This window comes from Felis catus, chromosome B2 (genome assembly GCF_018350175.1).
Source record: "Felis catus isolate Fca126 chromosome B2, F.catus_Fca126_mat1.0, whole genome shotgun sequence".
In the NCBI taxonomy this organism is placed as follows: Eukaryota; Metazoa; Chordata; class Mammalia; order Carnivora; family Felidae; genus Felis; species Felis catus.
The window spans coordinates 83,558,234-83,582,103 of NC_058372.1; the positions used below are offsets into that span (position 1 = coordinate 83,558,234).

Below are 23,870 nucleotides of genomic sequence, written 5' to 3' on the forward strand. Positions count from 1 at the left end.
AAATAGTCTTCTTGGAAAATTAATAAATGAATAATAATATTAATAAAATAAAATCAATACACGAACGGAAATTGTAACTCCTCTTACCCTCATTTTGGAAAGTTACACTTCTGCTATCTATGACTCCAAAGAGAATACACTATAAACAGCAAATAGTTACTTACAGAGTGTGGGCTTTGTATATTTGGCATCTTTGATCTGATGCAAACGTTTATAAAAATTGCAAATTCCATTTCTCTCTGCTAAGTGACTTATAATATTTTTACGTGCAGTTGCTACATAGGAACTCAATCATAATTTAATAAAATTTAATTTTTGTGCTACACTGTAATATATTTGTCCATGGCAAAAGTAAGTTTGTATGAACATTAGTATTGATTTTGGGCACAGCTTATTAGTACACCTTAAATTCTGAAGGCAAAAGCAAGAGATGTGTTAGAAAAATGCCTTAAATTTTCTACAAAATTAAGCAAAAAATATTTAGAATATTTTTGAATTTAAAATTTTCAAATAAACTAATATGATCAACAGTGTGATCTGGCAAGATTTAAAGCAATTAAACTGTGCAAAGTGTTAATTTAAATGTGAAAAATCCTGGTTCAAAATCATCAAAATAATAGAAACTAATTTTATATTTCTAGAGATAGCTTTTTAACCTGCATATACAATGCCTGCAATTTGAAATACTTTCCAATTACTAGAGAGAAAATTTAACCTATAATGTTAAAAAAAATGTCCAAAGAAGCATGTTAGATGTTACCATGGCTGCTACTCTGGAAATCTATGTCCTTATGGGTTTTTCCATGCATTTATAACTAGGATGTATTCTGAATCAAATCCACAAATATCAAGGTTAAATGTGTGATGCAAGTCCATTTAATTCCCTGATAACCGTGAATATATTTGCATATTTCACTTTTACACTTAATCCAAAAGTAGTAGAGGTTGTGATGTGTAAACTGTATTTAGAAATTTTCCAGTATGAGTATGAGTATGAGTATGCATCACATGTTTATTAGAATTGACATTTTCTCCAGAAATAGAACAACACAACTAAAAACTCAAGAGCAGAAAGAGATAATATAACCTAGGGAATAAGACCATTGGCCACAGGGCCTGTCTGACGTCACTGGTGATTTCACTCAGCCACTTTACAGCCTTATCACCTTGGGCAATTTGTGAACTTCTTCCTGCATTCTGAATAATAACACATTCTTCATAAAATGGTTGAGAATTTGATACCTAGGGAGGCAATAAAGTGTTAACAGACAGGACTGAATCCCTAAATATCTTTTATGTAACTTCAGTCTTACTTTTTCTGCTTCCAAATAGTATGGCGGGGGAGGGGGGAAGCTCAAGAAATATTATGAAAATTCTCCAGACTTCTGTTTTTAGTATTAGAATGAAACGAGACTTTTCATCCAATGTAAGGCATAATCATCTACATATGTGTTATATTATCTGTCTAGGGTTGTAATATAAGCTTTTTGCCCTGATGAAACCTGGGACATGAATTCTATTTAAAATTTTACAACTTCATTGGTATTTACATTATAATTCCAAAGGATTAGTTAAAGTTCTGGGTGTCATTACAGACATAAGGAATTACTTTAAAAAAAAAAGCAGTGAAATAATTATATTTTAAAAAAAGCACCTGCATTTTGTGAGTAAGACCACCAAAAAAGACGTAGAGTGTAAAAAAAAAAAAACGAAAGAGACAAAAGGGAAAAACCAATCAGACCCTAAGTTAACCTGTAATTTGGTAACACTGCAATAATAATCTATAGTTTTGTTTTTAGTTTATAAATCCCATTCTATCTATACCAATTAAAATGGAGACCTGGAATTTAGGTATAGTTTCTGAATTCTCTTGACAATAATTTCTTACTAGCCTATGAATAACTGTAAATTGCATCATTTTCCTTTGCATTTGGTAAAAACTTAAACAGAGAGATAGGAACAATTTAGCAATATAATAATGAAAAAAGGATTATTAAGATTCAAATCATGGTGCGCCTGGGTGGCTTAGTTGGCGAACTCTGGATGTCAGCTTGGGTCATAATCTCACGGTTCATGAAATCGAGCCCCATGTCGGACTCCGCACTGACAGTGTGGAGCCTGCTTGGGATTTTCTCTCTCCCTCTCTGCCTGCCCCACCCCTCCCCCACTCACATTCTCCCTCTCCCTCTCTCTCCCTCTCCCAAAATAAATAAATAAACATTTAAAAACAAGATTCAAATCACTCATGGGGAAACTCTTCTCTTGATACTCAACAGAAACAGTGGGATAGAGATCTGAAGACCTATCCAGGATATGAGAGATGGATAATGCAACTTTCTCTCTATAACCTAGAAAAGAGGCACAGATATTATTATCCTTGTTACCCAATACAAATTGGATAATGTTTAACTATAATTTATAAATTTTAAAAAGCGCATGTAAAGTGGTATCATAAAAGGGAAAAAGTTAAATAGTTCATGTAGTATATTGAGTACTAAAGACTTTCGAGCCTTTCAACGACTATGGCTTTTTGATACAAAAGAGAAAAATAATATACAAGCATTGCATAACTTTATCTATAACATTGCTGTTGATTTTTAAGATTACCCAGAGGGATATCTTTGCATTCTCTTAAATGAGTTTACCATCATAAAACCATGCAAATGCACGGCATACATGAAAGTGAATTTCAGATTCTATTCATATGTTGTCATATGTTACAGACTACTTTGATACAGTGTGCCCATCACTTTGAAAGGCTAGTGGGCAGTCACACGTGCCACTGTACATAGCCTTTTATACAACTTTCAAGAACAGAAACAGTTCTTCCCCAACACCAACTCCAATTGCAGCTAGTACTCAAGCAGCCAAGAGTAACCTCTTTGCTTCCAATGGCATCTTCCTTCCAATTTAACAATTATGCCATACATTGGAAGAATGTTTGGAGTGATATAAATTGGATACCCTTCATAAAGCACTATAGAAGAGAGAGAAAGAAAACACAAAGAGGCTTATAGCGGCCAACTTGTTCCTTTGTTTGGCATCTATAGGAATGGGGGTTGGGAGTTGTTATGAAAAAAGGCAAAGTGAAGTATAAACGGGTAATTAAAAGTGATTGATGGTGTTTTAGGGTATTTGGCAAAGGCACATTCACTACAGTGAGAATCTTTACAGAAAGTACGTTAAACAACAGAAGAGTGTACTGCTGCTTTGTTTTCATATCCACAATTCAAAAGCTCACTTTTCTCCCATGGGAGACTGACCCAGAACACTAGAGAGAGATCCTTATGGATAAGGTTGCTCAATAATGTCAAAGATTACCAGTGATCAAAAGCAAGGTTCCAGTGACCGCACAACACTTCCAAAAGGTCAGAATCACAAGATCTTGTAGTAAGTGAATGTATTTACACACTGGTCGAGTAAGACTGTAACAAAAAACTCCATTTTTATTCTTTGGAATACAGATTAGAAGTGAGACCTACTTTTCTGTGGGAAGGTCTTTGACAAATTCTACCCTTTAGAAAAAGCTGCTCTTACAAATATAAAATCAGTTTGGTCATAATGCTGCTTTTTATTTAGTTGAGTTTTTAAGTATCTGAGGGAAAGAAAATCTGTTTCAAAGGGCCTCAAACAACTACTTTAAAAAAAACTCATTCCGATTTGTATAAATGTATTCAGTAGAAATTGAGAGATTTATCTCATAGAAAGCTAGCAGAAAAAGAAAATATTCCAATATTTTTCCATATCAAACAGTACACTATCACAGACAAGTCTGTTGTGACTCTCACTACTGATCTCAAACCTGCAGCTCTCAAGTTCAACGTACCTCAGAAAGAGAAGTAAATATCACAGGATGTAAAAAGCAGCAGCATCCTGGGGGCAAAGAAATGAATTCTTAGGGAACAACTTGTTCTTTGTTCGCCACTTATATGACTCTTGTGACATTGGAACAGTGGTTTCATATCTTTGCATGCTTTTTCCTGTACCTAGGTGCTCACCACCAAAACAAATAGGAGAGAAAGTAAGGCAGGAAGAAGAGAAAAACAGAGATGAAGGAGTGAGGGGAGCAGGGAATAAATCTGAAAAAAAAAAGAAAAAAAAATGGAAGGAAGGAAGGAAGGAAGGAAGGAAGGAAGGAAGGAAGGAAGGAAGGAAGGAAGGAAAGGAGCAGGACTGGGGGGAAGAAGAAAGAAAGAAGAAAGAGAAAAAGAAAGAGCTACAGATGACATATCAAACAGTATAAAGGTCTAGAAAAGGAAATCCAATATTGTCACGTTTCCAAAAATGCCCATCGACAGTCCCTGGGGATATAAATGTAAAGGCGAAGAAAACAACTCTCTGAGGTAAAGGTCGGTATGGAACTGTTGCCAATATTATTCCATCCAAAATTAGAATGAAAGTGCAAAATCACATTCTCCCCTCTTGCTCTTATTTTTAAGGTCTCCTTCACATCTTTTGGCTTCTTAATTCTTGGGCGCCCCCCTCCTCCCTGCCCCACCAACAGTTTGAAGTAATCTATACGGGATATGTGTGCAAGAATGTGTATTCAAGGGCTCATTTTCTAGCCAACAGAGAAAGAACCAACGAAAAAGTAGAAAGCAATCAAACATATTAAACGAGAGAACACTTGTCAGGTATCAGTAAGCCCTTACAGAGTTACAAAAGAGTGACCCTATACCACATCTATACCACATCTGAAACATAAAAACTCAACTTTCTCTCTCCATTGGTATTTCAATAAATCACATTTCTCCTGCTCTCAGTTTGCCAAAAGTAGGCTTATGTTTCAAATATAGATGTTCCCAAACATTTAAGATTTCATCAAAGTTATACATCTGAATATTAAATAATAATCAAAAGAAAGTCATTTAAAAGTTTTTCTTATGAGGTAACAGAGACAGATAGCAAATTATCTTTTAAAAATTTAACTGAAAATTATTGATCTTCAGAATTTTTTCAATTTGTTGCTATAAAATCATTTTCTTCCAACTTTATTCTAATTTACCCTTCAAAATACAATATAAATCAAGTCCAATAGAAGAGGTTCTGTATTCTGATAGATCAGTAAAGAAAAATATATATATATAGTTATGAGATCTATCTATATGCCTAGAGAATTAATGTTAAATTAAAATTAAGTAAATATTAGTCTTTATATAATACATATACTTACACACATAGTACCACAAGGTGCCAAATATCTGACAACACTAAATTTAAAAAATAGGGATAAAATATAACATTAATACTTAGCATTATTTTCTAAAAGTATAACAATATGAAAACTGGCAATAGAAATAGTTTCTAAATTTCGTGTGACTTTCTTAAGAATTCAAGGTTCATTTTAAAAATTGATTATACCTAATACACCTCTTATGACTTCCTGGAATTCTCTGAATTATGATGATTTTTCCCAGAAATGTTTTTAGAAATGTGTTCACTTTTGTAGTCTTGTCTATTGAGAGGGCTACACATTGTGAGAATGAAGTCAACATTAATTTGTATTATCATCAGCAGGATTTTGTTAATTTTGCCAAGACTGTGCTTTGCCACAGCTAAATTTATAGCACAGCTGTTCAAAATTGCATTCTAGTATATCAACACCACCAACAGGCAACCACAAAGTGTTTTTATTTTATAAAACGCTTTTTTGTGTATTGCCTCATGTGATACTAAGATTAACTAGTAAGACATAAAGACTGTATTAATTGCCCAAGGTCAAAAAGCAAGTTGTTTCAACTTGGACTCAAACATTCTTATTATAAATCCAGTGTTCTAGGTCCAACTTGTCTGATATATTTAAGTCTATCTTTCTACACATGCATTATTATATAGACACTGATTTCATTTTGATATAGGTAAATAATCTGCTCAGCTCAGAATGTTTATTGATTATGCAAAGAGCTCAAGCAATACATATTTTTGGCAAGTCAATACACTGAATAAAATCTACATCTAAGAATATATCAGAGAAAAGCAAAATAACTCAAATGGAATGTTTCTGGTTAGCAAACCAGTTGCCCCTATTGGTTCACTACATGATACTAAACAAATAGTCTCTTTTGTTTAAGTTTCAATTTCTTGATCTGTAAACATTAAATTAATTATATTTCTTACACTCATAATTCAAAATGATGTTACAGGAAACAATAACAATTACTGAAAAATATAAACTCTCATGATTCAGAAATGCCAAAAAGAAACTAAATGTAGAAACAGATACTAAAAAGCCATAAACTGTTTGGCTATTAATATTTAAGAGGAAATATATCTATGTAAGAAATAAATATACCTAATTATTACAGACAGTATATGTTAATAATATAGTCACAAATCAAATAACTCCTTTAAAAATGTCTGATTTGAATTTATTCATACAACATAATATATACATATCTGGGTGTGCATGCACCCATACATATGTGTTAGCACGCACAATTTACTGAGGAATTCACAACAGTAAACCATTTAGTAATGAATATTTCTGGCCAATTTAAATTCTGAGTGAAGCTATATGATAGCTTATAAGCAATTATTATGAACATATTTAATCAAAAAGTATTAGATTAAATTATTGCATCCTCATTTGAGAAATATTATGGATGGTAAATTATTTTTTAAGTAGGCTTCATCCCAGTGTGAAGCCCATTCTGGGGCTTGAACTCATGACCCTGAGATCAAGACCTGAGCTGAGATGAAGAGTCAGACCCTTAACAGATTGAGCCACCCAAACATCCCTGGATGGTAAAACATTTCTGTATATCTTGCAATTAAACTACTGTGGGAAAAAAATATGAAAAGAGAAACCAATACTCAGATAAAGAAATACAAGGCAATTTTTACAAAGTGATGTCAAACGTATTAGGGATCCATTTTTCATACATATTACATTAATATGTGTTCAATTATTTGCCTTACAACAAAGAGTCAAATTAAAGTTACATGTTGAGAAATTTTGTTAAAGTAAAGCTAGATTTTATTTGGGTAGAGTTTAGTTGATAATGAAATACTTATAAAATCAATCATAGCCTATAATCTTGTAAAAATACAAGGCAGGAATTTGGGAGTGAGGTCAGGGCCAGCAGAGACTTATGGAGTTAACTGCATAGAGGTGATAGCAGAAGCTGGAGAAGTATCCTCAGTATCATCAGTCCAAATTTTCCAAAATGTCTTACCTTGTAAATGTTTTAACCTATTCAGACTACTAAAGATTGGACACCTTCTCTTCTGTTACTCAGGCAACCTCTGGTTTAAAATATTGTCAGATATTTAGATCACTTTCAAACAGACAGCTAATCAATTTACACTGTATTTCAACTTGATTTTCAAGGAGCTGCCAGAGTTTTTTAAAATGCCTTCAGAGTAGAGAAATAAAACTACATATACATACATATATAGTAGTAGTTTTATAATTAGTTATAAATAGTTATATTATAATACATTATAAATATATAGCTATAATTATATATAGTTAATTGTATGTATAGTATATATAATTAACATATTTTCCAAATTAGAAAATCATAAAACACTTAATGTGTTTTTGCACTAGATTATTAAACAAGACTGTAACAAAAGGACAAATTATGTATTTCAGAATAATTGGATGTGTATGTGTATAAACTAAGTTGGTAAGATCATTGAACTTTGGCATTAATCGGTATAATGAAGGAATGAGAATCATCAAAATCAAAACACAGGTAAAACATAAAAGGCAAGCTGTCTATTAACTCAGAATAAATAAAATTGTAGAAAATAGAGTATATGATTGAATATAAAGCAGGATAATTTTGATTCTAATTTTGTAACCATCTTTTAACCCAAATATTCTCCTAAATTGATACAAATCCTTCAAATCCTTTATTTTTTATTTTTATTTGTTTATTTATTTATTTATTTATTTATTTATTGCTTAAGTTTAGGTGATAACTGTGTCAAATTTATATTAGCAGATTGATACAGATGTTAGCTACAGTTAACAATTTAATACATACATCCCACAAACAAAATGACAGGCAGATTGGCTATACCTCGAAGGGAAGGCTTTCATTATTACAATAATCTATAGGCTTCATTGACTATGGAAGTGTACTTGTGATGCCAAATATAATTTAATCACAGTATCTAAGAAAAAAGCTTCTGAGACACGGTTCTAGGATTTGGAAGGCCCCAGACCTTTTTCAGGGTCTGCCCGGTTAAAAAGACCCAAGACCCATTCAAGCACACATAATTCAGGAGGCCTGCCTGCCAGCAATAAAGGCCGAAATTGGATACTTGGTGAGATTAATTACCTAGATAGGGCTTGATAATGCAAGTCAAATGGGAATGTAATTAAAGTGCACCTTCCATGAAAATTATTCATTGCTGATGGATCAGGTGACAGATAAATCAAAAGGCATTTTAAAAAAGACTACAGGTTAACTTGAAGCAGGTCTTTCCTCTTTATGAAACTCTGCAATTGCAGGTGTGGAATTCACTGTTGCTGTCTTTTCCTCACCATGATACCATAAGACAAAAAAGCAGACTGTAATGCAACCTATTAGAAACAGAAGCCAATAGAAAAACCATTAGGATCGCAGTTACAAACAAAAGGTCAGCTAGACTGGAACCAGTTGGCTGGCAGATTTCAGAAGAGAGTATCACTCTATGTTCATACTATAATGGGGATTGCAACCATAAAAGAACAAGTGATGAATTAATAAGTTGACTAGTCCCCAGGGCGCAATTCTTACAGATGAAAGGCATGTTGGGGTAATCAAACAGAGCTATAAATTAGATAAATCGAATGGCATAAGAAGTATTTTACATCATCATTATTAAATAAAGTCTTCCTGGATGTGTTGTTAATTCTTTACTATCAATACATTTATTTACAGTCTAAGAACAATAAAAAACAGTGTTTTATAACAACGGCAGGGTAATTTCAGTTACCCAGAGGGATACTAAATCTAATTTCTCTGTTGAGTTCTTTTAGATGTGTTTATTATACACCTAAGAGAAGATAGGTGAAACAAAATGTCCAATTAAATGTTAGTTATTGGAAAATATGGCTTTATATGTTACTCATTTGCTTGCTGAAACTAATGAACATACCTTGCTTTTATTGACCTGTTTAAAGAAAATGCGCAAAAGTGTTCTTGTATGCAAGAATAAACTTAATGCTGAACAGGAATACTATGTCATCTAGTAGATGGCTTACGAAATTCACAAAAAAAAGACAATCAATGTCAGAAAAAAAATAACATCAAAAAACTTGAACAACCTTTGCCTATGGAAATCTTTAATAATAATGTAGATATTGATCTATTACTACACACCTTCAAATAACTATGTAACTTTTCCAAAAATTCCCACTTTATATGTTTTTTTAACTTGCAAAAAGACAAAATTTGAGTTGAAATTCCCCTCAATAATCTATCCATCTCAATAGCACATAAATATCCTTCAAATTAAAAGACAACCAAAAATAATGAAAAACTATTGTGCACTATTACCTATAGGCAATTAAGAGGCTCATCACAAATACTCTAACCTAATTATAATAAATTAGTTATTTCTAAACTTGTTTTCAATAAAAATAAATTTTATATAGCAGGTCTCTCCACATGGTGAAAACTCAGAAGAAAATTCATGGGCAAACACACAATAAAATTTTAGGTATGTAAACTTGATACACAGGACCTGTTTGTGTTTGAAGTGCCATAGGTTAATGTATAAAAAAATACATCTGTCAAAGAATTATCTCTTTATAGTCCTCCATTCCTAAAGGTTACTGATTAAAATTGAAAATAGGCATGGCAAATACCCAAACATTTTATCAGAAGACACTGCTTTTTACGTTCCCTGCAGATGCCAGTAACTTAATCCCAACCCAACTATAAAGTAAACTGTTCATGATTTGTCAGATTATCTGATGCTTGTCCAGAAAAATAGCCTGAAAAAAGAGTCACCAGGACACTATAATTAAGATCCATTCATCCATTTCATCCTGGAGTTGAAGAAAATAACAAAACATCAAAGTCGTCAGACAGCAATCTAAAGAAGGTCAGTTAGTATCTTTTCAAACATAACACCAGGATTTAATGCACCAGGTGCCCTAGAAGTAACTTGCAAATCATAATAATATCCAAGGTTGGCTGAAATAGCATTATGGCTTCCTGTTCTTTGTTTACGTCATTCTTAAATATAAAGGATATATGATTAAAAATAAAAGGTAAAGTCTTAGTATTAATATACTGAAGATAGCAAGAATAATGTTTCCAAACTTTTAGGTGGATCTTCTACTTTTCTATAGCTGACTTCATGATAGGGGGCATAATTTAAAATGTCTGGGAGGAGGAAACTAGGAAGAGAAAGAAATGTGAAAACAAAAGCATAACATAAAATCTAACTATATATATATACTATATATACTATATATATACTATATATATACTATATATACTATATATACTATATATATAACTATATATATACTATATATATATATACTATATATACATAAATATAACTATATATATATACATATATATACACATATATAAAACTACATATACTATATACATACAACATATATACAGTAAGCAACACAGTCTTTATGAGATGTGTGTAGTCATTTGACTTTATAACAATATTTCATATTAAGAATGACAATAAAGATATTACAAGAGGCAGTGTTATAAACACATAGTTTACGGAATTAACATCTTTCCTTTTATGACCTCTACTGAGATTATCAGGTTCTCAACAATGACATTTATGTGAGGCTAAATTTGGGTTCTTAGTGATGTCAGAGATGTGCGAAAATAGGATGAGATGTCAGAACAAGGAGAAAACAAGGTTATGATAATGTATTAGAACAGAACAAAGGCAGTAATTTTTTTTCCAAACAAAATCCAGACTCATAATCTATCTTAGACTCTTTACCAGTCTGATAAATGTTGTATGAAATCAGCATAAAAAGTATCTATTACAATTCAATTCAGCCAACATTGAGCACTTACAGCACATATGCCATAGTGTTACGCTTTGTTTTCAACCATGACAAATATGATTATGACATTTTCTACTCCAAGTTGTCTATCAAAATTGTTTCTCATGGCTCAAAATTGTCAAATCCAATGGACTTTCTTCTGTCTTCATTGTATTGACCTCCTGTGACATTTGATTCTATGATTAACTGACTTGGAAAATATCCCTTCCTTTGATTACTGTGACAGCCCTCCTATCCAACTGGCCTGGGTAAAAAGGTTTTTGGTCTTCATCCCATTGTTTTGATATTCTGCCAGCTCCTGTTGATATTCTTAAAACTTCTCTCTCAAACTGTTTATATTATAGCTCTACCTCCTCTGCCCTGAAATAGGCCATTCATTAACTTGCCCTCTATAGGTTTATGATTGCCAAATCTGTAACATTTAGGCTCCCCTACCATTTCGACACTCTTAGGAATATATATGTGTTCATAAAATGTACAAAGTTAAAAAGTACATACAGTTAAAACCGTCTATATACATGTCTATACCCATAAATACGTCACATTACGTGATACAGCTTGATGTAACAGGAGCTAAAGGTGTTAGGTTTAAGTGTATTAGTAACATTTGAATAAACTCGTCATTAGTGATATGGTTTAACCAGTAACTCTGAATTTTATTACTATATATGATTGCCATTATGAATGCTATGCTCAGACAATGTTCCACATCTTTCTATATGCTGAAGTTAATGATCAAATATTATTTAAAATTGGTACACTAATTATCTGATGTCAACATGCTATGGATAATTAAGAACTGTGTGCATTTAAGCTATGATAATTGTTTTTCACAGCTCTTTTCTAGCCCCTGTGTTTTAAACAAGCCAAGCAGCTACAGGAATGCAAGTACATCTCCTGCCCGTACTTTGTCATAGGACAGACATCATCTACTCTGCCTTCTCCCTGATTAATTTTGTGGAGTTGTGGCAATTATCTCTCCTGTGTAAATGAAATGTAAGAAATTTGGATAATTTTTTCCTGGTTTTTACCCCTTGATTGATCCTTGTTTCTTGCTTACAATGTATAAAGGGAACTGAAGTCATAAAGCAGTTGGAACGAAAACAAGTACCAAATGGGCTTCTGCAGTGGTAATCAACACATCTGAAAACAAGACCTTGGTGGTGTTCTTTCTTTTACCCTATTACTTAGATCACTTGGTTAAAACTGTTAATGATCCTCTTGGATCAATGTCTTTTGCTTGTAGCTCTAATTTACTGCATCGGATGATTAGTACAGATGTTTTTGTGGATGGCTCTGCATCATTCCACCAGATTGCTTGTCTGAATCAAATTTGCTTCAATTCATCACCAATGAAGCAAGGAATAAAATAATCAACATTTACTTTCTCTTAACACTGGTACCAAAAATAGAACAACTAAACGCTTGTCAATTTAAAGACTATCTCTTACCTTTTACAAAGCTATGTCCCTTAGCTTATCCAGGGCATAAAATGGTATATATGGTTGGGGGTGGCAGAGTGTAGGAAATGGAAGTGCAGGGAACCAAAACCTGTACTTCAAATTAATGAGCCCAGGTTTATTTTTTTAATTGAGGTCAATTGACATACAACATTATATTAGTTTGATCACCAAATTTTCATCATCATAATCCTCTTCCTCATCATCACCAATGCACATTATGTGTATTCACCTATATATGAATAATGTATAAAATTACCAGCCACTGGCTTTTCATTCTCTGAAATGCAGCTTATTGATTTCTTGCTCATATATACATATATATATATATATATATTTTTTTTTTTTTTTAAACTGTCGTCACAGTGCTATTCCTTTAATAACACTTCAGGGAAATGCTTGAGATAGTATGCTCCATAAGAACTAAGCAAACAACTCGCAGATCAAAACCTTTTTGTACGGTGGAACAATACCAGGTAAATAAGGTAACCAGTTCTGAGAATTAATTAAAAATCACTTCCTGATTCAATACATGTAAAAAATACTTTACAAATGTGTTGATTTGTGTTCTTAGCATAGTCATCCTCCTATATACATATATTTTGCTGTTTTATTATTTATAATTGTATAATACCTCCAGAAAAAGAGATTGAATTCAATATATATTGACCTAGGGTTGTACTTTGTAAAAAATTTTGCATGTTTTACTTCAGTCTCTTGTGTTAACTTGTTTTTTGTATTTTTTTCCTGCTAAAATTAAAGAGTAGGTGGTCTCTGGTTAGTCACATTTCAGTCAAAACAGATTTTCTATATCTCACTTGAACAAACTTCTTGACTTTAAAAGTAAAGTACTATTTCTCTATAAATATAGTCTAGTGAATGCATTTTCAATTCACTACAATCTCCACTCAATAAACTAACAGTAGAAAAATAAAGGACCTCCTTTTAAGGGCAAGACATATAATAAGAATTACTTTACATAATTCCCTCATTATCTACTATTCCAGGACAATGATCCTAATGGGCAGTCATATATTTTGTTGAAGAGTCTATTTAGAGAAGCTTAAATTTAACAAGTTACAAATTTTAATCTCCAAAATATGGTGATAAAAACCTTTTCACTAGAAAATCTTGAAACAGCACTCACTTCTTAATCATGTAGAAATTGCTAGTTTAAAATTGCCAAGAATTTGGCAAACTTGTTCAAGCTTGAAAATCCAGGGACAAACCACATGACTTACTTTATATAGAATGTTCTGCTACCATGAAAGTAGCACCTTCTATAATTTATAAGATAATGAATTGGCTCTGTTAAAAAAAAAAAAAAAAAAACTGTCCAAGATGTCAGGAGCAAAATATTACTATTGGTCTTTCTGGCACTTACCAATGCACTGCACTAAATAAGTTTTAGTGCCTATTTGAGGGGGGCGGGGAATCACAGAAATGAATAAAATTCCTACAACTCCCATTCCTTGCCCCAACCACAAAAGTATGCATGCCCGTCCTCATGCACATGGAAAATAAATACTTTCCTTCAACATAATAGGATAGAACTAAATTATGTCAGGGATCAGGGATGGATATTTGTGTTAGCCTGTTCAGACTGCTGTAACACCAAAGACTGGGTGTCTTAAAACAAAACAAAACAAAACAAAAACAAATTTATAAAACAAACAAAACAAAAATAAATTTATTATCTCATAATTCTGGAGGTGGGGAGCCCCAGATCAAAGTCCAGCAAGATTCAGATTCTGATGAGACCTCTCCTCCTCACTTGCAGATGGCCACCTTCTCACTAGGTCCTCACGTGGTCTTTCCTCAGTGAATGTCAATGGGGAGAGAGCAAGCTCACTGGTGTCTTTTCTTAGAAGGACACTAACCCTATCAGGATCAGGGCCCCAACCATAGGACTTCATGTACCCTTAATTAACTCCCTATAGTCCCTGTCTTCAAATACAGTTATACTAGGGGTCAGAGCTTCCACACATGCATTTAGAGGTGGACACAATTCAATCCATAACAGTGTTATAACCGAGTTATCACACAAATTAACTCGTTCTTCTCAGATGCTTAAATATCATTATCCACAACAGCAAAACTGAGATCAAAGAATTTAAGAAACGATTAAGCTATATTAAATTGAAAATATGAAAGGCTACTTAAACTTTGTATTAGGTTTTTTTCATATGTTTACAAAGAATCCTTCCATTCAAGAGCCTGCAGATCAAACTTGTTAACCTCAACCTAACATCAACGTAAGCAAAACAGTTCATTACAAATATTTATAAAAATCAGAAAAGGGTAGATTTGATAACTCCTACAGACACTGGGACAGAAAGCATGGAGGTGGTGAGAAGGTGAAGATGTGGGATTGAGAACACAGGTTGTTTAGGGACACTTCCTTACATATATTTTAACTGAGAAAATTCATAGAATAGCTATGTCACATAGTCTCAAAATGTCACAAAACTACGAAAAGGAGAAGATATTAAAATAAGTTCTGAAAAGCTTGTGTTGTATACTAAGCAGTCCTAAGCACTAACAAAAAAGATCTCAAATCTTGGTCTCTGCCTGTGCTTCAAGGTTATGTTGAAAGAAAAAAAAATAATTATATTTTCAGGAGATTTTCTAAACATGAAGAATTACAAAAGTTTTCAAATATAAAGGTTAATTATAGCTTAATATTTTAAAATAAGACTACTTTAAGCTTTTGTTCTAAATCTCTACTTAAATATCAAGTTTGTGGCTGTGAAGTCATTTTAAGATTTTATTTTATTTTAAAAAATGCTTAATGTTTATTTAAAAAAAATTTTTAATGTCTATTTATTTTTGAGACAGAATAAGACAGAGCATGAGCGGGGGAGGGTCAGAGAGAGAGGGAGACACAGAATCTGAAGCAGGCTTCAGGCTCTAGGCTGTCAGCACAGAGCCTGATGTGGGGCTCGAACTCATGGACTGTGATATCATGACCTGAGCTTAAGTCGGACGCTTAACTGACTGAGCCACCTAGGCGCCCCAATGTTTATTTATTTTTGAGACAGAGAGAAAGATGGAGTGAGAGCAGGAAAGGGGCAGAGAGAGAGGGAGACATAGAATCTGAAGCAGTCTCCAGGCTCTGAGCTGTCAGCACAGAGCCTGACTCAGGGCTTGAACCCATGAACTGCAAGATCATGACCCAAGCTGAAGTCAGACGTTTAGCCAGCTAAGCCACACTTATTTTAAGATTTTAAATAAATCTAGAGTTTTAAGACCAAATCACAAAAATTTTGTATTTGAAATCATGACCTTATATATTCAGTGGATAATTTAAATAAAATTACATTGAATTTCAATTTAACTCTTTAGATATTAATCTTGATAATCTTAGAAAGTATCTTTTCACATTATGATATGCAAAGAATTTAAGTATTTAATTCAACATATTTACTAAGCATGTATCCTGGGCCCAACTGGTTACAGGAGCTAGAGAATAAGACCAAAGATGTTACTATTTCCTTACACTGTGAAGTCTAACGGGAAAGACAAACATTTCATGGATAATATGTGAAAAATATGATGAAAAAAATGCATGAAATAGTCACTGTAAGACCATATCACAGAAAGATGTAATTCTCACCTAAATTTTCAATGTAAGTTTGGGATGTGAAGATCCTGTGTAGGCATATGAGTCTTTACATGTAAAGTGGTCACCACATACTAAGTACTCAAGAAGTCCTAGTTCAGTATCAATGCCAATGTGGTTGCCAATTTTATTAAAATAGTATCCAAAAAAATATTTCTTTATTTATATGTTTTAATTATTGATAGCCACTAAGAAAGACTGTAAATGAATCTACATGTATATTTTTAAGTTAATGGTGTCAAAAATATTTAAACTTTAAAGAATTAAATTTCAATATAGTCTAAGATTCCTACCTGCATGATTCTAAAATATCATGGCCTAAGGCATGAATTAGCATGACTGAATTGTTTTCTGGTTTTTGGACACATCAAGTTTATAAAATAACTAGAAACAAGGGTCCCTGGGTGGCTCAGTTGGTTAAGTCAAGGATCCCTGGGTGGCTCAGTTTGGCTCAGGTCATGATCTCATGGTTTGTGAGTTCAAGCCCCATATTGATCTCTGTGCTGACTGCTCAGAGTTTGCTTCTGATTCTGTGTCCCTCTGTGTCTGCCCCTCCCCAACTCACTCTCTCTCTCTCTCTCTCTCTCTCTCTCTCTCTCTCTCAGAAATAAATAAAAAAAAACTTAAAAAATGTTTTTAAATAACTGGAAACATTATAGAAATGTGTATTTTGAGTGATTTACTATTAAATCGTATTCAGTTGATTTTTCTCCTACAGTGTACATAAGCATGTGTGTGTATGTTTTAACAAAATTAACACTATTTCTACAAAATGTTTTGTGGGTGGTGGCAGTGTTTTTTTGTCTGTGTTTTATCTCATCTCACTGGATGGAGACTGCTGCATTTCATATTACTCAATATTATAATCAGTATATTCTCTCAAACAAGGAAATATATTCTCTTAACATCTTTTCCCTTAAAATACAAACTTAGCTTATGAATTTCAAAGAAATATCAGAGTGTATAAACTTAATAGGAGTAATTTATTTTTACTTAAAGGACACATAACTTGATGGCTTACCATTTTAAATCATTGAGAATAGATGATCTGAGTTAATTTATGAGGAAAATAGTCATAGTTGAGTCACATTAATAAATGTAAGTGAAGATATTTCTGACAAATACAGGAAATGACTTTTGATACTGTCTCTTTTTTGTATAATTTTGCTTATTATAATGTTATATCATATAACTCTATGGTTATATTTCATTTTGGACATTATATAAACATTACAAATCTAAATAAAGAGAATACCAAAGCCAATGTTAATTTTTACAGAGATAAAAGATCTGGGCATTTGAAAACATAAGAGAAATTAGTCACATTAAGATATGCAGGGATATTTTTTAAGTTTCTTAAAGAAGGGAGATAAAATCATAGCCAGAAGGCAAGTGTTACAGTAACCAATGTTGTATTTGTTACTAAGAGACTATATTTGTTAATAATATCCTCAGGAAATAACACTTCTTAAGGTTCCTTTTTCATTGAAGAGTAATTTATCACCACACCATTAAAATAATTTGCAAATTCCCAGGTAAAGGATTGTAGTAGTCCATGATAAGATTACATAACACTTAATAATTCTCGGTAAGCAGTGTATTTGACTGCAATAATCTGGGATGCTCTGATGGGCTGCCTACATTCTCCTCAGTGAAGGACTGAAGAATTTATTTGCTCAGATGCTGAGATGGCTGCTAAAAAGCAGACCTCAGTTCCCTGCTCTACTTTACAATTGCCTTGTCTGAAAAATGACACCTTGCTCCTTTGTAGGCTCCTTCCCGTAGTCATGTTTGGACGACAACGAGGTACAAAGGCCTGCCACTCTTTCTTCAGCTCTGGACAATATGAAGGTCCCTTATGGGTGGAGAGCTCCCCATGGAGTTGGCTGAGGAGTTCCACTGAGACTGCATCAAAGCTCAGCTTCCCCTCTGCTCCAGTCTTGCTCCCTTCCTGTCTCTTCCTAAGGCAGTGATCCCAATTGCATGCCCTCATACATACAATTCCTGCACAGTAGTCCCTGTCTAAGTGTCTGCTTCCTGGTGAGCCCAACATGGGAAATTATATCCTCTTTCAAGAGGTGACAATTTGCATCTTAATTCCTACCCAGTGTTTTCTACAGCATTCTAACAATTATCAATCCCGTTAAAATTACAGTACCTGTATACGTAATACTCAGCTATGAATTACTCCATAATTTCAATCAACAACGTACTGCACAATGTATAGTATGTACTGAATTTAGACAGTCCATTTAGTGATGGGCATAAGATGGGCTGTTAGAGGCCTTATGTCCCAAACCTCTCTTTACTTAGTACAATTCCATGAGTTCAAAGAAGTGATTCAGTTTTAACACTCTTTTCATGTGCATTTTATATGTGAAAAGTGCCATAAACATAATAAATGTTCAGTAATGAGTCACTCTTAATATTAGTTCTATGATTATAATTGTTATAGTACCATAACACACGTTTTTATTTTAAAAATATAACTGATAATAAGCTAAAGGCTCAATTTTTATCACATGAGGAGTCAAATAGCATGATACTGTTTCAGGAGAAAATTCAATTTCAAAGAGCTGAAATAACTCATCTAAAATTCAGTAATTATGTCATTGAATATCAAATCCTATTCCTTTTCCATTCATGTCTCGATGCTTTCATTCTTGTAAAATCATTTAACTTTTCTTATGTACGACTGGTTTCCTCATCAGAATTAAGTGCACAACATCCGTTGTACAGCTGGCATACAGAAAGAATTGTGTTACATGGTAAAGGTACAGATGAACACAGCATAATCACTTGCTTGAAGAATAATTGCAGAGTTCCTTAAATCTCTTTGGGGGGTAAGATCACATATATTATAATTTTGTATTGCTTTGAAAATGGTCTAATTGTTTAAGTGCTCCCACAGTGAACTGAGGTATTATAAAAAGAGAAAATAATTTTAGGGTGACCTATTTTTATGAACTTTCATACTTTTGCAGACCATTTTTGTATTAATGTACTTGGTCTGTAGAAGAAATGTAGTGGCACTGATTATGTTTTAATCGGGGAGGTCCTCTTGAGGGCTTAGAAAATGATTCACTTGTCCTCCTGGTAAAATCATATCCGCCCCAAAGTTCTAGACTGACTAACTTATTTTCTGTGAGGACTCCCCCTCTCTGCAGATAGAATGGATCATTCCTTCGTTGAGGTTTCAGTGTTTTGTTCCTAATATTCTACAGCAGGCATCACATTATATTCAAGTGTTCTGTCATATTAGATATGTAACTAAACATATCTGCTACAATATGGGCTCCTCATAAGCACAGAACCAATCTTTACCTACACTGTTTGATACACACTACTTAGTAGAGTTGGCTGAGTTAATATTTAAAAAGTAGCATTTAAATAGTCAGCTCTTAAGAACACTGATGTAATTATTAAGACCATTTTTAAGAGAACCTTCCAATGTAAGGAAGAATAAGGATCATAAGACCATAGATGAAATGCATGTGCTTTCCCCCTCACTTAGAGATTTTTAACATATCTCTGACATACATAAGTCTGACATGTGAGACTTCACCCTTAATAAGTAATACTATTCCTAACAAAATAAAACAACAATGAAAGGCTCCTGGAGGGTGGCTCAATCGGTTAAGTGTCCTATTCTTGATTTTGGCTCAGGTCATCATCTCAAGATTCATGAGTTGGATCCCGCCATTGGGCTCCAGACTGACAGCACAGAGCTTGCTTGGGATTCTCTCTCTCCCTCTGTCTCTGCTCCTCCCCTGCTCACCCATGCTCTTGCTCTCTCTCTCTCTCTCTCTCTCTCATTCTCTCCCTCTTTCTCTCTTAAAATAAATGTAAAACAAAAAAAGAAAAATATATATATCAGCCAGTTTCTGGAGGTCATATGTTCCTGATAAATACAAAAATTATCTATATATAAATATCATATATTATTCTCTATGCATTTCTCATCTTAAAGCTAATTATCAGTTTAAAGTAGAATCTCAGTCTTAAGATAACTTATGACTAGATAATAGTCATATATTACACAGACAAAACAAAATTAATCTCTTCCTCCTCCAATGTTATAAAACATAAATGCCAATTCTGAGCCTCCAATAATTCCCCCCATACTGCAATAGATACAGAGTTTACTGTGCTTTGCCTTGACAGGTTCACAAAGATTTGTATAAAAGGAGGGTCAATTCAGCATCCATTTTGCTACGATACACTACGCTACAATAAAAGGTACTACAAAAAAACCCCTACTACAATGCGCTAAAGTAATATTTTTATGACACTGAAGAGTTTTTAAGTTTTCTCTAATATTATCTAACAGGATAAGACAGGGGGGTAGGTATTCTTTTATCCCCATTTCAGTCATGTGGAACTTTAGTGATCTACCCAAGAGCATGTAACTCCTAAGTGGCAGGGGAGGGGCTGGAGCACAGATCTTTTAACACCAAACCTCCGACTCCTACCCTGAACAAAGCATAAGGGGACTTCAATGTACTCTCATTTCCACAAACACTGATAGGGGGTGTGGGGGAAACTTATGCTCCAGACTCCAAACTTAACAGAAAAGAAACTACAAAGTATACACACTACCTTTCACACACTGGCTAATAATTTCCCATTTTCACTCTATTCTTGCCCAGACACAAGCAGATTCTCCTACTACATCTTTTTATACTTGGTAGCAGTGGGTTGCTGATGAGGGGGATGACTGACCAGAGATCTAGATTTAAATTCATTATTGAAATGACTGCAGCATAAACCAGGTGGGAGGTGGTGCTGTTTAGTTAATAGAGAATGAGAATTTCAAGGATCGCTGCAGGTTTCCATGTGTAGTAATGAACAGGGGAAAAATTTCAAATCATTCTCCCCTTAGAAAGAACAAAAATATTAGCAATAGGGAACAGCGGGAAGTGGGTGTGCAAATTCAGTAGAGCAACAGTCACTAATATTATTCTAAATTTCCTCTGTTAAAAAATCCAGGAAACCTTCTACAATTACCACAGATTGTCTTGTTTAGATGCATTTCTTTTTGAAAAAGAATAGCTTTTTAATAAAAAAAATAGCATAGCTTTTTAAAAAAAAAAAGCTAACTTTAAATTCATGAGGTTTTAGCATTTCAGATGTAGGAGAGACTAGGCAATTATGAATGAATATGTTAATATAAAAGTATGAACATAGTTTGCTTTTTAACTTTTTATATTTATTTCTTTAAAAAATTGAATAGCTTTATTGAGATATAATTTACGTACCAGAAGGTTTACTCATTTTAAGTGTACAATTCAGTATTTTTTTAGCATTTGTACAGAGCTCTGCAATCATCACAATCTAAATTTTGCAATCTAATCTAATCTAAATTATCTTCCCTCATCAAACAAACAAACAAACCTAGTTTTCCCTTAGCCAGAAGAGAATCAACACCCAAAGCCATTTTACCTAACAACTGTGAGATATTTGATTCAAGAATTTATGGGAAAATCTATGACCGATTTAGCCCATGCAGTATTAACCTGAAAAATTAAACAGCAGGTATTTAAAGAGCAAAAATACAGACCCCAAAAGCAGACTATTTGGCGAACTCTATTTGTGGGATAAGCTCGACAACTTTGGGTAATATTCAAAAATAAATAAAAATGTCCCTTCTATACTTGATATCAGCAGGAATAAAAGAACTATTGTAGTTCAGCAGGCCTAAGAGCTGCTCTTAGTGGTTCCAAAGATAGCTCTAGTGTCACAATCATGAACCTAAAATGTTTCAAACCCACTCACTATAAAGCTATGATGACAAATTTCAATATAAAACAACACAAGCAAAAATATCTGACAAAAGGATTTTGAAAGAATAGCAAATAGAGTCAGGGTAAATAAAAATGAATCAAACAAAATCAGTTAAATTAGTTAATTCTTTTGTCTAGTTTTTGGAAATTTCAAATTTTCTAGGTCGTTTTTCCTCCAGATTGCTGCTTTTACACAGGAGATCAGATTTGCAATAGCCTTTTAAATAAACATCAAAATGAAACTTTTAGAATAAGAACTCATTAATCTGTTCAAAATGGTAAGCATAAAACCAGATGCCTAGTTTTCATCCTGCAGATATAATTTAAATAGGTAACATTTTGTTAAAATTGGCATAGAAGTGAAGAATAGATTAATCTATGTCCAGGAATTTGGGATAATACTGGTTTTGAAAGCCAGCCAAAGATCAGGAAGACTCCGTTATAAGCTTATTATGATGCTCTCCCAACTCAGTACTCCAGTGCAGGTCCCATTTTATTAATAACAATGACATAGTACTTGGCTACATCTACCACACAGGATCTTCTTTCACCAGCAAGAATTTTTAAAAGGTTGAGAAAGCCCTCAATTTCTGAAACTTCTTTCAGTAATAAGATTTTCCTGAAGGTTTAGAAAGTCTCCAATTTCTGAAACTTCCTCTCCAACTTATATTTTCCAAAACATACCACAACAAAGCATGACTGAGTAGGGCATCTCAAATGCCATGAAGAAAAGTGAAAATTGCTCCTAGGCTAAGCTACAAGTTCACGGTCTTCATGGTCATTACTTCCTAATTCACTTCTTTTGAAATTCTCACGAGATCTCCCAAGTACTTGCTTTAATATGACAAACGGTAATATCACAAACCTACTGATGAACTTAAAATTCCCTCATGCCCATTTTAACGCAGACTTGCCATATATGACAAATGTCACATCGTATGTGGTAAAACACTGGCTAACACTTTGTGAGACAGTGCACTCCACTCTTTCATCACCCTGATTATCATGTAGACTTTGATCATGCGCATATGCCACACAAAAGAGTACAACTGCAAGAAGTAGCCACCATCTCATTTTGTCCAATGTTTTCACTCTCTTCTAGATCTTTCAGTGGAGCTTCTTGTCTTAGAACAGTCTTAACTGGTTGACAATTTATCCCTTTTTAGTTCTCCTGCCAGAATCTCTGGAGGAGATGTTAATGAGTCTAGCAATGGTTAATAGTCAACAGGAGGAATAACAAAGAAAAGTTAGAGGTGTGAATCATCAACGAGCTGGAATAATCTAGTTCTGTGTAGCCAAGTTAACTAAATATTCACGCGAGAGAGACACCTCCCTTATGTAGTCGCATTATTCACTCAGTGAAGACAAACAGAAAAACATACCTGCTTGACCAGTGGTGATACTGACAGCCGCAAAGAGCCTCTGGGATCTGCTTAAGTCAGAAACTCCATTTACAGCTTCAACTTCAAAAGTATAATTAGCGTGGGCTAGCAGGTCCATGACAGTGACATAGTTATCCTCTAATCCGGTCTGCTGGGGCATGTAGCCAATGTTACTCCCACAGGGAACGCACTCGCCCTGCTCCCAACTGCACCGCTTACACAATACTCTGTAGGTCACATCATTTCTTCCCCCATTGTCGGCTGGAGGACTCCATTCCAAACTTACTGTGGTTTGGTTGATGTTGAAAATGAGGTTCTGTGGTGCAGATGGAGGCCCTTTGGAAACCAAAAATAAATAAACAAATAAACCAAAAAAGAAAACAACAACCCCAAAAAACAAAAAATGAAGGAAAGGATCTGTGTGGGCCACTAAGCTAGTGGCTCAATTACCATACAGAAAACTAGTTGAAATGCTTTCTTTTACATAAACATTTCATTACCTTTCCTAAAGAAGCTGTATAAAAGCCTCCTTGAATTCACTTGGCAAGAGGCTCTATTTATTTTCCATTTAATATGTCAAAATGAAAACAGGATAACAACTGTCTTTGTGCTTTTGCCACAGTCTTTAGC

At 33.7% G+C, this 23,870-nt stretch overlaps 1 protein-coding gene across 6 annotated transcripts in view; it reads right to left on the reverse strand.

Moving 5' to 3' along the window:
• The window catches only part of EPHA7 (EPH receptor A7), a 171,927-nt gene that overhangs the window by 86,382 nt on the left and 61,675 nt on the right, over positions 1-23,870 (reverse strand). For all 6 annotated transcript variants that reach the window (XM_045057857.1, XM_045057856.1, XM_045057855.1 and 3 more), the window contains exon 5: positions 23,241-23,576. In XM_045057857.1, the coding sequence (XP_044913792.1) occupies positions 23,241-23,576 (336 nt within the window). The remainder of the gene's footprint in view (positions 1-23,240; positions 23,577-23,870) is intronic.